Raw genomic sequence first — 15,121 nt, 5'->3', positions numbered from 1 at the left:
AATTAATAATATCATTCTCCTTGGGCCCATTACATGAAGTTTGCCTGGTAAATTTGCTAATTTGTGTAGCACTTTCATATTCATGTAACAAGTCATAACAATAACTTGTAATCCTTTGAATTTCATAATCGGCCAAATGCCCATAAAGATGAAAAAAAAATAATCTATTAATTTCAACTTATATCTTGGATCAAGCACGGTAGCTACTCCCATGATTCCATGAACCGTTTCCCAATATTTATCAAACTTTATTGACATATTTGTGGCCATATTTCTAATAGTTTCAATAGGAAAATTAACCCAAGTATTAAAAAAAACTTTAATCTCACACATCAATGGAAAGAAAACATTGGATGTGGGATATTTTCTCCCCGAAAAAAGTGCATTTGAAGCTGTATAAAACACGTCCAACATTTTACAAATCACCTCGGCTAACAACCAATCTTCTTCAATTGGTGTAGAAATAAAATGCGTACCTGTTTGTTGCCAGTGGCGGAACCAAAGGGGGGCGAGCAGGGGCTTCAGCCCTCCCTGGCATCGGAGAGGCCGCCCTTAGGGGGGCTTCTCTATCCTGGTTGCCAACCCTTAGGGAAACTTCAGCCCCCCTTCGCTCCCTCATTTTCAGCCCTCCCTGTCCTTAAATCCTAGCCTCATCACAAGATCGTCAATGGCAGCGAAGATGACGTCTTCCTCCAGGGGGTCTCAACAAAAGGTCCCGTGGGTAGATTGAGCTCGGAGAGCAAGGCTGCGCCCCATCGACGAATCTTCTTGCCTCCCATAACCTCACATGGCCGATGGTTGATGATATATGGATATTATATATATATATATTATATAATATATAATATTCATATCTCGCACGGCCAGATGCTAATCTTAGCATCTTTTCTGTTTCAATGATATTTTATATTATATTATACATATTAATACTTATGTAATATATAATATACATATATAACCCTTTATTTGATTCTTTTCTGAATATTTTTATCATAAATTATATTCATATATTGTTATAGTGGTTGTACTTCTCATTAGGTTGATATTTGGGTTCCATAATTTCCATTTTATCGTTTGTCGGTTGGTTCGGTTTGACTTTCGGGTCCTGTTTTAGGTGTGAATATATGAATTGAAAAGAGGTGTTTTTTTACTTTTTTAATTTCTCTTGGCTCTTTATGATATAAGTATTATCTCTCTTTCGGTCTTTTTTTGTTTTGAATATTTTCTTTTTTTTTTTCTTTTTATTCATATTTTATCTATTGTACATAGGGATAAAACTATTATTGTTTGTAAGAAAAAAATAGTTTAGTTATTTGGTTTATTTTTATTCTAAATTTAAAAAAAATAATGTTGTTTTTAATTATTGTGTAAAATGTTTTAAAAAACTTATATTTTAAAATAGATAGAGTAACTATTTAAATTGTTGAAAATTTTACAAATTTTTTTCAATCATAGCATAAATTTTTACAAAAAAATTAGTCACATGACTCATATGTTTAGCATGAGTACCAGCGGTTCTAATTTGAATATATTAGAATTTTTTTATACATGCATTCAAATTGTAATTATTTTAATAAAAAAATTATATTTTAACACAGGTATACATAAGAGACAATTGTTTTACAAAATTTTTTTTATATCTTGCCTTCAGCCCCCCTTACCAGCTCGTCTTGGTTCTGCCACTGTTTGTTGCAAACAATAAAAAACATCTTTATATTCCAAAGCAACATTAAGCATCATATATGTAGAATTCTATCGAGTCTTGCAATCAAGCATCAATTGTTTGGAAAAATTTATGTTCAAAATTTGCACATTTTCCTCTAAAGTTTGTAGCCTTTTTGGTGTAGCCATCCAAAAAAACAACACTATCTCTAACCCTCTCTATTCCATCACCCATAATCTTTAACCCATCTTGAACAATTAAATTCAAAATATGTACACAATAATGCATATGAATCAATTTTCCATGCAACAAGAGATGATTAGAATTGAGCTTAGACACTAGGATGTTAACCATAGCATCATTAATAGTGCAATTACCAGCTGTCAAAGTGGACAACTTTCTTTCTATATTCCAATCATATATGCATTTCAACAATTTCTTAGAGAGAATGGCTGATGTATGTGAACAAGGCATATAAAGAAACCTAACAAGTTAAGAAAAATTGCATAACTATAAGAAACATAATATAATATAAGCTTATTTGTATAATTCTAACAATGCAAAATAAATTTAATAATTTAAATATACCTCAAAACCAAACTTTGCAAGTTCCAATTATTGTCAATGAAATGTCCTGTGATAGCCATGAATCTTTTCTTTTGATTTGAAGCCGTCAACATATCTGTAGTTATTGCAACCCTACTTAAATTCTTCTTCAAAAGGTCCACTATCTTGGATTTTTTTCATTATCATATATCTTCATGATATCATTTCTAATTGTATTCTGAGAAGGAATTTTGAACAATGGTTGAAGATTTGCCGAATATTTTTTAACCCATAATGTTCAACCATTGAAATTGGCTATTCATGCATTATTATCATACTAGAAAGATCCTTTCTTGAAGATTCTTGGTCAAATGTGTAATTGTTTACACACATTTTTCCACCCACCCTCCATTGTTGTTGCACTAATGTTTTTTGTCTCATGATGTTAAAAGACCGCATTTTGCAAACTTTATGATGATCATGCAAATGTCTTGTTCCATTCTTGCTTTCTTCTCTTAGTAATTTCTTACAATAATTGCATTCGGCTTTACCGGATACACCAACTTTGATCTTTTTAAAATGTTTTTTTTTTTTGGGAAGAGGAGCGGGGCGAACCCACTAGAGACCCCAGGGACGTGCACAAGCTTCGGTGGAACAAGTGGGGAAGGGGCCGCGCTCACGTGGGTGCTGGAACCACCCGTACACAACCACTATTCACAACTCCCAGAAATGTGCCCTCAGCCAAAAATCGAACTCTCACCACTCGGTGAGAGCTCTATCGGCGACCTGTGTACCAATAGACCCGAAGGTCTTGCCAAACAATTGATTTCAGCCTCTTCTCACCAACTTGTGTTGTTTCTTCACTAACTTGAGTAGGAGTGTCTATAGGTAACTCATTTGGTGACTCCATAGGAGAATCGAGTGGAGTTAATGAGTCATCAATTCCTATAGCGGATTAACTACTACCAACCGAAGTAGAAGAATTACCACCTTGAGATGCCATCACTTCTTTATAGAAAATATATGCATATATGTTAATTAATTGTTTTAAATTGAATTTATTAGCAACCAAAAAGGATAAAATATACTGATCATAAGAGAGAGACCATGAAATGGACCCAAAAAAATGTTAACTCTAAAGAAAACCAATCAGAAATAAATCTCATTACAACACAAAATCGAAACACCGAGAATTCTAACTTATCTAGAGATCAATAACCTAAAAAGGTATATTTACTCACACCTGATGGAAATATAATGCAATCAAACATAAAACAATTTAAAAAAAAAAACCCTATTAGGAAAAATAAACTAGAGCACATGCATCTCAAACGATTTGGAGGAAGAATCAATACTAATACTGATAATTATGAGATAAAATTTCCATTAAAAGAGCTCATCTCTGATTTATTTATCAATCACAAAGTACATCATACTTCATTCAAATTATCCAATCCACTAACCAGAACCAGCAAGACTACCCTTTTAAACAATCATCAAAAGCAAAAAAGCAAAAATAATCAAAAACACAACATCATATAACAAAATCCCTTCAAATTAAACCAATAAAAAGGAATAAAAAAAAAAGCAAAGATCACAAAAATCAATCTTGAAAACGAAAAGAAAAGCAAGAACCACATACCTTACTGAGGATCTCTTGAAAAGAAATGAAGACAAGATCAGAGAACTATCCAAATATGAGCGAGCGAGCGAGAGAGAGGATTATCGAAGATGACTCAATTTGGGGAAAAGAGATGGACGTCTAGGGCTTTTAGAGAAGTCAGGATTATTGAACGTGTTTTTGTTTTATAATTTCAAAAGAGTAAAGAAGAGCTGAAGAGTGAAGACTGCGGGTCTATTTGGTGTTTTGCAAGGAATGTGTTTGCAAGCAATTACTTTCCCTGTAAAGTAACATTACAATGTTTGATGTTTGCAATGAAAATTGTAATTGAATTGCATACAAACTTAATTCCCCCATTTGGTATGAATGCATTTGCTATGTAAAGTTATGTTTATTTTCAATATTACCCTTAGTTATTTTAGTTATCAAAGGTGGATTTTTAATAAACTCTAATGATATACTAACTTAGTCCAAATAATAAGTAATATTTTCTTCATAAAGTATTTTTAAAAAAATTTTAAATATGGTTTTTATACTTTTTAATACACTAAAAAGAATATATGGCTTTAAACCACCATGCATTCCTCAACTTTTGTCCATTATACATTTTTGTTTATTTTAATATTGTCATAACTGATATTATCCAACTATGCTTAGAGTTTTTTTAAAAAAAAAAGAAAGAAAAAAAAAGAAACAAGGAAGAATTTTTATTTGATAAGATAGTAGTATAGTAATTTAACAATTATCAAACTTTCCAATCCAACATTGTAATCACTTTCACACCACCCCTCATGTGAATAACTTTCCATGGTCAAAGGGAAAGTGATTGTAAGGAGACCAACTATTTTTAATAAACCAAACCAGTGAAAATGATTCACTCCCATTACTTTGCAGGGAAAGCTGTTACTTTCACTCATACCAAGCGGGCCCTGAAGAACATTGTAAATACATAGATTCGGGTTAACGGATAACAATTAACAAATCCATTACTATAGCAACAATGGACCCAAAGATTTTTCATATTTTCACATTTTTTAACTTTTTTTTAAAGATTTACAAATAAACTCAAAGATTTTTAACTTTTTATTTTTTATTTTTTTATATGCATATAAAAAATCCTTTTGCTTTATAATATCGTTAGGATATAAATATATTTGCACTTATTAATTATTTCAAAAAAGAAAAAAAAATATCCCTATATATTTTGAGTGTTATGATGGATGTTTAATTGGAAATTTAGAAAATTTTATTATTTTTTTTTAAATATTTTTATAATAAGTGTTAAATCTTAATTTTTAAAAAATTAAAAAAAATTATTTTAAAAGTGAATAAATCAAGCATATACTAAAGATAAACAAAATGACAGAGATACATATGGGAGAGATGAAAAGAGACTATTTTTTTTGGTTTATTTGATTTTTATAAAAAACATTTTAAATTATTGGTTATTAAAAAATAGTCAGTTATTTCCATTGATCACTTATCCAGTGTATTCATCATTTCATCTAGGGTATTACTTTATTGGTTATTGGCTTTGAAATGCTAAATTGCGAATCAATTTTATTTCTTAATTAATATAAATAATTTTTAACTTTTTTTTAAGATAAATATGTAACTTTCTTTTATTAATGAGATTGAGAATCTGATACCCTATTCTCTAATCTCATCTCTTAATCTTATAATGGGATCATGGATGGTTGCATCGATCTATTCAATTGCTTAATGTTAATATATCAAATTTATTATCTTCAATAGTATATATATTTTTAATATAAATAAGTTTTCAACTTAAAAAAGATAAATAAAAAGTTTTTTATAATCCATGGAACTCACCGTCTCAATTTTAATCTCTAACTTTTTATTTAGTGATTTAATAAATTATTTATAAAATTTAGAAAAATTTAAAAAATGCAATATAGTTAATTCAAGTTTAGGATTTTGTTTAATTTGTATACAAATGCTCATTTAATTGTTAATAATTTGTTCATTAAATAAATATGTGGGCTTTTGTTAATTTTTATTTAGATATTTATAACATAATATATATATATATATATACTATTTAAATATTTACTATTTTGGGGCCAAGGCGGGGCTGGGAGGATATTCCCCAGCCCCAACCCCCGAAAAGAGTCCCCAACCCCGGTCCTGACCCTGACAAGGTGGGGAATCAGGTACCCCGTCGGGGCCAGGGCCCATTGACATCCCTAGCCAAGCACATCTTTAGTCATTTTCTCTAATATTGATAGTGGCACTAATTAGTTATTTAAAAAATAATTTATGGAATAAATAAAAAAAATGTTTGTATTATTCATTTTATATTTATTGACAATTGATGTTGTTGAAATAATAACTAATTAGTACTATTTTAAAGGACAGCTCAGAATGAAACTTTTCATATAAATATTCAAAATAAAACATTCATGACGCAATGGTATATTTTTCTGGCAAGAAGTGTGCATACCATCCTTGTCACCATATTTTCCTTTCTACTTCAATTTTTGTTTGTTTTATTTTTATAACTTTGTTGAGAATTACTGTCAAAATAGTCTTCATGCAAGCATAAAATAAATTTACAACGACAGAATTTAGAAAAAATATTAATAAATTTTGTGTATCAAATAAGATATACACACAAAGTATTGAGGCAAATCACTATGGAAACCAAAAGAATTGGTTACAACTCAATACCAAGGCAGATAAAAAGAATGCCTTACTCTCAAATAAAATAAAAATCAAATAAGCCTCACCTACATTACAAACTATATCCTTTCTTCACCTTTAAATACAATACAAATACACATCTGCAACACCACTCCAATCTCTGTAAATAAATTAGTATGAAAGTTCATTAGCTTACCATCGGAGCCTTATCGCCCGGTCCAGAAAGCATTATCTGCAATTAAAACCCAAACAAAATTTCTAAGACCAGCAGACATAAACAGGAATGCATGAATCCAATAATTGAAAATAGATTAATTTACATTGCAGTCAAAAGCGTATCGTCTGGCGAGCATGATCGCGGCATTCCTTTCTCTATCCGATTCAAATGCTAATACGAAGGAAAGACCTTTCTTCGCTTGCCAATACAGTGCTTGAGCAGCTGCATTTCCTCCGCCTCTAACTCCACACAGCTGCAAATCAAACAGAGACTTTACATAATTGGAAACACAAGATTTATAAGATCTAATTCCACTATAATTGGAGTATACAGTGTATAAAGTTAAAAACACTAAAAATGAACTCATTCCTTTCATTTTATGTATGCCCAAAGACTGCAGAAACTGAAGTATTGTACAAGTACTGATCACTCTGGACATATCTAGAATACATCACAGATACATGACAAGCACCACCATCAATCAAATGCTAATTTAATGTTTGACTGACTGTGAGGAATGGGACCTGAACTTCTACCACAGAAATACTTCAAAGTTCATCTATATATATATATGGGGCTTGATTTGAACTTGGCTTTCATTGAATGATTCGAGTAGTTATAAGCCTTGCATGCCAAGTAAAAATTTTCCTACAGGATGACCAAATTGTGCTCCGCAATGTAAGTAACATGGATAACGCTGAAGTAATATACCTAGTTTTGTTGAATTGACTGCCAAGTCCTTACACAAAACAAATAATTGCATGTCACACATGTCGAATTAATTTGGTCTAGCACGTGCTGATTCACTTCACAAGTTTTTGTGAGTTTCAAGGATTAAGAAGTGCAAAAATGTGACATCCTCGGATCGAAAAAGTTCGAATTTGTGTTCCCACCAAATTTGATCAGAAAATGAACAGGATTTTTGTTAAAAAAAATGAATAGTGGGTAAAACAATATCTGATGTGTCCCATGAATTATATATCTTTAGCAAGGACAGATATTTTATGGCATGATTACCTGCATTGAAGAGGAATAAGATTCTTTGGCTTTTGATGTCTTTCCCTTGTTAAGTTTTATCCTCATCTTTCCCACATTAAATGTATGTATGGAATTTGATGGTTGATCATGCCCATTAATCTGGAGAATAATTACCTGCGACAGGCGTGCCCAAGATTAATAATTTGCTGCTAGGACAACGTGTCATTTTAGTATGCAATGGTGAACATTAAAAAAAGGTCCATTGTTGTTCTATTGTTATTGCAAGAGTTGCACCAGTTTTTCTTAACATTAGAAATGGTAGGAAAGGGATGACACTTACATTGAACTCTGTTTCAGGCTTTCTAACAAGTATCTCTACATAGTTTCCCAATCCTGCAGCTGTTTGAGAATACAAGTCAGAAGAATAGATTAAACACTTTACTACAACCAACAATTTTATAAGGAGAATAAAAGGCAGAGTTTGGTAAAACTGCATCATTTTCTGAGCTTCATCTAAAATGACTATAAAACCTCAAAGATACAATAAAAAGCACTTTTACTCTCTCTAAATGAGATAACTAATAGGCATATACATGAACAGACAATAAATAAATCAGTCTGATTATTGTAGCATGGCAGTTTAACAACTGCATTAAAACTAGGAAAAAAATTTCCTACTGTAAACATATGGATAAAAATATGCCATAAATAGCAAATCAAGAAAATGTACCTGGTTCTATTGGGCCACTGGTTGTCAATGTTACCCTGTCATCGTTTGAAAAAAGTTCCACTTGCAAGAATCGCCCAACATCAAATGGTTCCGGAGCATAAACAAATTTCGTCGCCCCTGCAGGCAGTGCAGATTACATACAGATTCAAAGTAAATTGGTTGTTTATGTTTGTCAAAGTAAATATTTTTGAAGAATTGGGATGGCGTTTGATTTAATCTACAGGCTCAAAATATATATAAACAACAAAAACAGACATATTTATGCACTTTAGATAATCAAATCATCCATCCAGTATTTTGCTGTCTATGGATGACTCTACCTGAAATTAATTCCTTCTTGTTCACTTCAGGCTGAATACGATACCACTGAATAGAGCAATTGGATAGGTCTGATGCAGAATTTATTCGTGACAAGACACATAAACAAGAGCCTAAACATTCAAGGCCCTCTAACTCATACAAAAGGGATTTGTTTTCCACAAGCCTTCTGTTCACTGCAAGCTGGAGAAAGATTTTGGAAAAAAAATTGAGAAAAAAATTAGACATGTGGACCAATATAATAAAGATAATAAAAATAAACTATTCTTCTAGTTTGGAGATATCAGTCAATTCAGTCTTCACCAAATCAGTTTATGTTTATGAGGTATAAGCTGACACTTGCTTATGGCATCAAAATCCCATTTCTTATGGTGCATGTTCAAATTATCACAATGTACTCGGTTATGTTTTATAGTTTGCAGATTATGACTACAACCCAGGTATAGGTTAAGAGCAAATCATCAGAGATGAAACAGTTTAGAGGTTAGAACAGAGACACAAGCATAAATTTCTATATTAAAAAGAGACACTGTATTTGAAATTTTTGAAAGAATAAGTTTTTAGGATCTTTGATAGGAAGATAAGGTGACAAACAAACCAAAATTCAAACAATATTGAAGTTTAAAGTGGAGGACTATGCATTTTACAAAGCCAAAATAAAAGATGGATGAAGATAGATCCTAGTGTATCAACTTAAAGCGATACTGAAGTAATAGAAGAAGAAAGCTCCAAACCGGTACCTCTTTCTGTAGCTTTATAATCTGCAAAGACTTTTCTGCAATCTGGCCGCGTAATGCTTGAAGTTCACTTTCCATGTCCATTACCTATTAATTGACAATTGGATTTCAACTCTTTCATCAGTAGAAAGTTAGAACAAACTGCATGCCAATTGTGATGCAAAAATATAATATTTGCCTAGTAGAAATCTGAGAATAAGTATATAAAAAAAAAAATTTATACCGCACAGAACATCTAAGAATGACCTAGATGGAACAAACCAGACTACATTTTGTGGAATCCAACATAATTGCATTCACACAAATCTAGTGAAAGCCCACCTTGCTTGGTTGATGTAGCATTTTAATTCTTCTAGCCTCTTGAATCTCAGCCATTAATTCTTCCAAATCCTACAATGAAGAAAAAGATACATGCCAATAGCACCAAAGCACAAGGTACATTATTTCTATCAGAAGAAAGCAGGAACAATAACAACATTAAACAAAAGCAGTAATGAACTGCAGACATGTTTTACAGGGTCCCTTAATTCTGTCTACATTTTGAGAAACTGGCTTGTAGCAAATCAAGTAGCATAAAAAAAGAATGGTAAACTCAAGTGAGCAACAATAATTTCATGAACAATGGGGGTTCATTATTAATCTCACCGAGCATCACATGCTTCTGTATAAAATTAACTGGGCCAGGAAACAATAGAAAATGTTTCTATTGGTACTGTGCAAAATTTAGAGCCTGAGACGGATTTCTTTGGTGCGGAGATGACCCATTGACAGGCAATAAATCACATGGAAATGAAGCTAGAGTGAAATTATTTTCATGTTTTAAATGTACTTTCTGTTAAGACTTATGCAAGTATTAGACAAGCCATGGAAAATAGCACAAGAAAGCTTTACATATATATATATATATATATATATTCTTCTCTTAGCACTCACTAGCCAAAATTTTAAGTGCATGAAGGAGAGCAAAATAGATGTAAGTTAGGAATTAGACCAGGCTTAGCTTCTAATTAGAGAACAAAAGGTGATACCACTCATCAGTACACAAGAAGGCAACAACACTAATCATGATAATACCCAGTGTGGATTGTGATTCCCATGACATCTCAACATATGATAAGTTCCCTCTTTTCTATGTGAGAAGTTTAGGTTTATGTCCAGAGCATTAGCATTAGACAGTGAAGAAGAAAAGAAATTTAGGATCCAAAATTTTCATTCTTTTGCACTAACCTGCTCCTCCTCACTTGCTGAAATCTGTTCCTTTTCACGAAGAGCTTCTTCAACTCTCTGAACTGCTGATCTGGCACTCTCAATTTCAGTACGAGCATATGCCCTTTCTTCTTCAATAACTTTTTTGGCATCTTCAGAAGCCTGGAGAAACCATAAGAAAAAAGAAAAATGAATCTATAAGATGCCTAGATGTAAAAAAACACTTGAATATAGAAACTTGGTAAAAGGATAAAGTCCCCAGTTATAAACCAATCACATAGAATACAAAAATAAGTTTAAGGTACTATTTATTCTTTTCCATTTTAATGTGCCTCATATGGTTATTGGCACAATCGTTCTATGGAAGATAGCCTAAGCTTGTTAGGATGCATGATCAACAGTTTATGGACCTACAGGATTAAGAACACTTGGTTTGGCCACTGGAAAGTAACACCCACCTAATGTGGAAACCACCCAAATAAAAAATATAAGACACCTGAAACACATATACAAGGTATATTCTGTGTGTTTCAAAAGATGAAACTCTGGTTGACTGCTGGATCAGGAGACTCTGATCAGTTTAAATTGGGCTTAGATGTCACATGATTCCCCGGGGATTTGATTTGTTAATCAATTTAATTGAAATTATAGAAATAACTAGCATGACCTTAATTTTAAAGGATTGCTTTGGTCTTCTCTAGCATAAAATATTACTCAAACTGTAGCTTATGGGAACAGAATATTCAAGAAAATTCTTCTCATTGGTCCTATAGCAGATGCGGGTATATTCATAATTTAGAGAGAAAAAACTGGCAATTACAAGGTAAGATAAATTCTAAAATAAGAAAATTGGACAGATGATAAGTTCCACTTAGTGGAAGTATATAAATTCTGCATTTCAGAAAGTCCAATACCTGCTTTAGAAAGGCCGCTAGCTTTTTCACTTCTGCTTTCTCATGAAGCAACTCTCCTTCTCTCTGAGTGAGCTGGACTGCTAAAGCCTCCACCTGCAATAAGCATGATTAACAATTCAAATAGATGTTTTAGCTTCTACAACAACATTTCAATGACATTCTAAGAATAGTCTCACAAAATATAAAGGCACAACATGCAACACAAACGGTAAAATATGTAATTCAGAAGTACTGTGTTGGAGAATTTAGTAAAACTCATGGTTTGATGCTTGCTAGGACTATTTAAACAATCATTAGAGAAAGGTTCACAATTTCCCCTTTTGATGTCCTCTGGCTAAACAAAGCCAACTTGTAGCTACTCAAGTATTTAATTTTAATAGTATTCATCTAATAATAGCAAATATATTTCATATCAACAAGCTATATGTAAAAGGTGCAGCTAAGTCACATAAATCTCAAATGATAGAAAATATAACTGGTGAGGCAACCAATGGATAGAGCTGTGTTCCATTTAAAAGGAGTAGTGTCATCCTGTACACTCAACCTTGAATGTTAATCAAAAAGTATGCATATGGCCCATAGGGACACCATTTGACATTTCATTTCCACAACTAAAACAAATCAGTACCAAGTACACTGAAATAATAAAACCTCCTGAGTGAAAGAAATAAAAACAACATTCCCATTTAAGATGTCCTGTATGATAGAAAGAGCTAAAGATCTTGATACTTGCAGTTAGATAAATGCACGAATAAAGGAGGACTTATAACAAATACATAACATAACAAACCATTGAAATAGCTTCCTCAGCATCATCCCTGTTTCGACCTGCCACACGGCCTCTAAGTAATTCTAGCACATCCCTAAGTTTCTTCAGGAGGACATGTCTATCTAATGAAGCTGCTTCTCTCCATTTTGCCTGAAACTCTAGCAGAAATAAGTATTAAACACTTGATAATTAAAAAAATTGCTGTAAATAGGATCCAATAAACTTAAATTAATAGAAGCCTACATGTGAACATCATTTATCTACCAATCCAGCGGAACTTCATAAGAAAACCAATTTTCTTTATTATTGAAAATTGAAAGAAATTAGTAGCATTGAGTTTAAAATTTAAATTATCAATTGCATGATGATATTACTATTAAAATTTTGGCAAATCAAAGTTGCAAGTTAGAGGGACATCGACAAAAGAATCTGGGTGATTTTGGAGCAAACCTCTTCAGATAACTTGGCAACAGTTGAGAGGCCTCTCTCAAACTTCTTAGCGAGGTCACGGACAGATAAACGTTGATGCTGCTCCAACAACTGTGCAGTCTCCTTTGCAACAATCTCTTTAAGGGACGGTCTCGCAGATACCTCCTTTGGCTCTATAATTACATTATCAGGGCCTATCTTATACTTTGGAAATGTATTTGATGTAAAATTCACATCCGGTGACACCGAAGGCACAGAATCCACAGGCAAAGTATCACTAAAATCAATGGTTACTCTCGTCATTTTCTCGATCACAATTCACCCTGCTCAACACCAAAATCAGTCTTACACATCAATGAACTCGAAGAAAAATATCATCAAGGAACAAGCAACAGAGAGTTTTCCTTCTAACAAAACTAAAACAATGAGTTCAAATACAAAGTCTCAAAAGAAACTATAAAGAAAAGTAAGAACCTTCCAAAAGACTCAACCCCACAAAAAGACAGTACACAAACTCAAATTCAAAAATCAAAACTTAACTTTGAATCAACAACAAAAGGATCCACCAATCACCAAAATTCTACAGAGATTTTCCCGAAACAAGGAAAAAAATGAAACAAATTAACAACATCAAACACAAAAAATTCAAACTTTAATCCACTTCTACACCAATTACACCACCATCTACCAAAAAAAATAATAAATTTCACCTTTTTCTTCCAAAAAACCAACAACCAGGCTCAATCACAATACAAAACCAAATCAGAGGATTGAAATCATACCTATCAGCCGGCAACTTTGTCCTTCTTTGGAGCTCTTGTGATAAGAACAGCGAGAAAAGAATGAGAAGAAGAAGAAGAAGAAGAGAAAAGGTTCGAACTTTTTCGATCAAGTCCTCAAACTTTGTATATATTTCGTTGAGCTACTTCTTTTTTGGGTTTTTGATCGCTCGTGATAAAATAAAACGAACGAGAGAGAGAGAGAGAGAGAGAGAGAACGCGGTTGGACTTTCGAAATTTTCAGACAACGAAATGGAACTTCGGCTCTCGATTCAATCTTTGGAATGTGGGACCCACTTTTTCTAGTTACGGAATCAGACAACAAGATTGTCCTCTTGATTGTTTGCTAATTACGTTTTTGCCACCGATAGGGGTTTACTTGTCACCCCCTCAGAAATAGAGAAATTATTTCCACCTGATCATTTTTGAAGATATCACCCTATCTTCTAATTTATTTTACTTACTATCCTTTCTATAAAATCCCTTTCTTTTTTTAAAGGAATATGATAATATGTTTTATTTTTTATTAAAAATCCCCTGAATTATTATGAAACTAAATATATGCACCAGCACAGTATATTAACATTAGATCGTCTATATAGAGTATTTGGCTCAATAACAATTTAAATTTGAATACTAGCATGCATAAGTATTGTAAAACTCAGCTTCTCATATGTGTTGTTCTTAATTAACACGTGATTTGTTCATATTAAAAACTAAATATATGTATAAATCCATGTTTTATTAAAATTAATTAAATACAAATATCTAATTATATAAAAATAAATGATATTCTTATACTTAAAAAAAGGGATCACAAGCCCTTGAAATATCCCCAACTGCAAAAGTAAAACAAAATTAAATGAAGGGACAGCTGCGAGTAATTTCCTATTTTTCAGGGAGTGACAAGTAAAAACATTTTTGTATGGAATGTTCGAATATTGTGAAATAACTCAAATTAACAACAATTAAATTAGAATCGGTGTATTAAGTTCTTATTAAATTTAGAATTAAAAATTAGCGCATTTTGGACTAGGAATTATACAATGAAGGAAATATAAATAATAACACTTAGGGGTGATTTTTCATGAACTATCTTAGTGGTGATTTTTTTTTTTCAAGTGCAAAGCTACCCAGCAAGTGCAGTTTGGGATGCACATAGACCGAGACTTGTCATCCACTCCGTGTGCCTTCATATGATTATAAGAGATTTGAGTTACAAACCCACACCTATAATCAGAGGCACATTATCATTATTGTGTTCAGTAAAATTTAAACTTCAACACTAACGTCTTTCGTAGTGAGATCGATGTTATTAATCTATTAACCCTTTGTCGGTTACTCTCCTGCAGGGATCCCCTCCCCACGGGGAATCCCCGTCCCGCCCAAAACATTGATATAAAAATTTTCTGTAAATAACTATAATATTTCTAATGCATTTATGTTACACATATGCTAAAGATGCTATATACAATTGAAAATAAAAAATATAATGTATGATGAAATAAAATAAAAATTCTCAACCAAAGTTTTTTTTACAACATACACAT

General features: G+C 32.3%; 1 protein-coding gene across 1 annotated transcript; it reads right to left on the bottom strand.

The window, feature by feature from the left end:
- Positions 1-6,430: 6,430 nt before the first annotated feature.
- LOC120265806 (stomatal closure-related actin-binding protein 1-like) lies at positions 6,431-13,775 on the bottom strand. Its single transcript, XM_039273778.1, has 13 exons — positions 13,575-13,775; positions 12,814-13,115; positions 12,385-12,513; positions 11,595-11,687; positions 10,702-10,842; positions 9,796-9,864; positions 9,478-9,561; positions 8,740-8,920; positions 8,420-8,536; positions 8,030-8,088; positions 7,729-7,863; positions 6,815-6,964; positions 6,431-6,726 (listed from the first exon to the last, which is right to left on the bottom strand). The coding sequence occupies exons 2-13, from the start codon at positions 13,093-13,095 to the stop codon at positions 6,682-6,684; spliced, it is 1,485 nt and encodes a 494-aa protein (XP_039129712.1). The 5' UTR covers positions 13,096-13,115; positions 13,575-13,775; the 3' UTR covers positions 6,431-6,681.
- Positions 13,776-15,121: the final 1,346 nt, after the last annotated feature.

This window comes from Dioscorea cayenensis, chromosome 7 (genome assembly GCF_009730915.1).
Source record: "Dioscorea cayenensis subsp. rotundata cultivar TDr96_F1 chromosome 7, TDr96_F1_v2_PseudoChromosome.rev07_lg8_w22 25.fasta, whole genome shotgun sequence".
In the NCBI taxonomy this organism is placed as follows: Eukaryota; Viridiplantae; Streptophyta; class Magnoliopsida; order Dioscoreales; family Dioscoreaceae; genus Dioscorea; species Dioscorea cayenensis.
Note: the sequence above shows the minus strand (reverse complement) of the source record. Positions and strands in the feature narration are given on the sequence as shown.

What these genes read in the sequence shown, in the direction of transcription:
- LOC120265806 (XM_039273778.1), bottom strand. Translation starts at nt 13,095, where the DNA reads ATGACGAGAGTAACCATTGATTTTAGTGATACTTTGCCTGTGGATTCT. An exon ending in CAGCAAGTGAGGAGGAGCAG is followed by an intron (nt 9,865 to 10,701) that starts GTTAGTGCAAAA and finishes TCTTCATTGTAG; the next exon opens with GATTTGGAAGAATTAATGGC. An exon ending in CAGTGGCCCAATAGAACCAG is followed by an intron (nt 8,089 to 8,419) that starts GTACATTTTCTT and finishes ATTCTCAAACAG; the next exon opens with CTGCAGGATTGGGAAACTAT.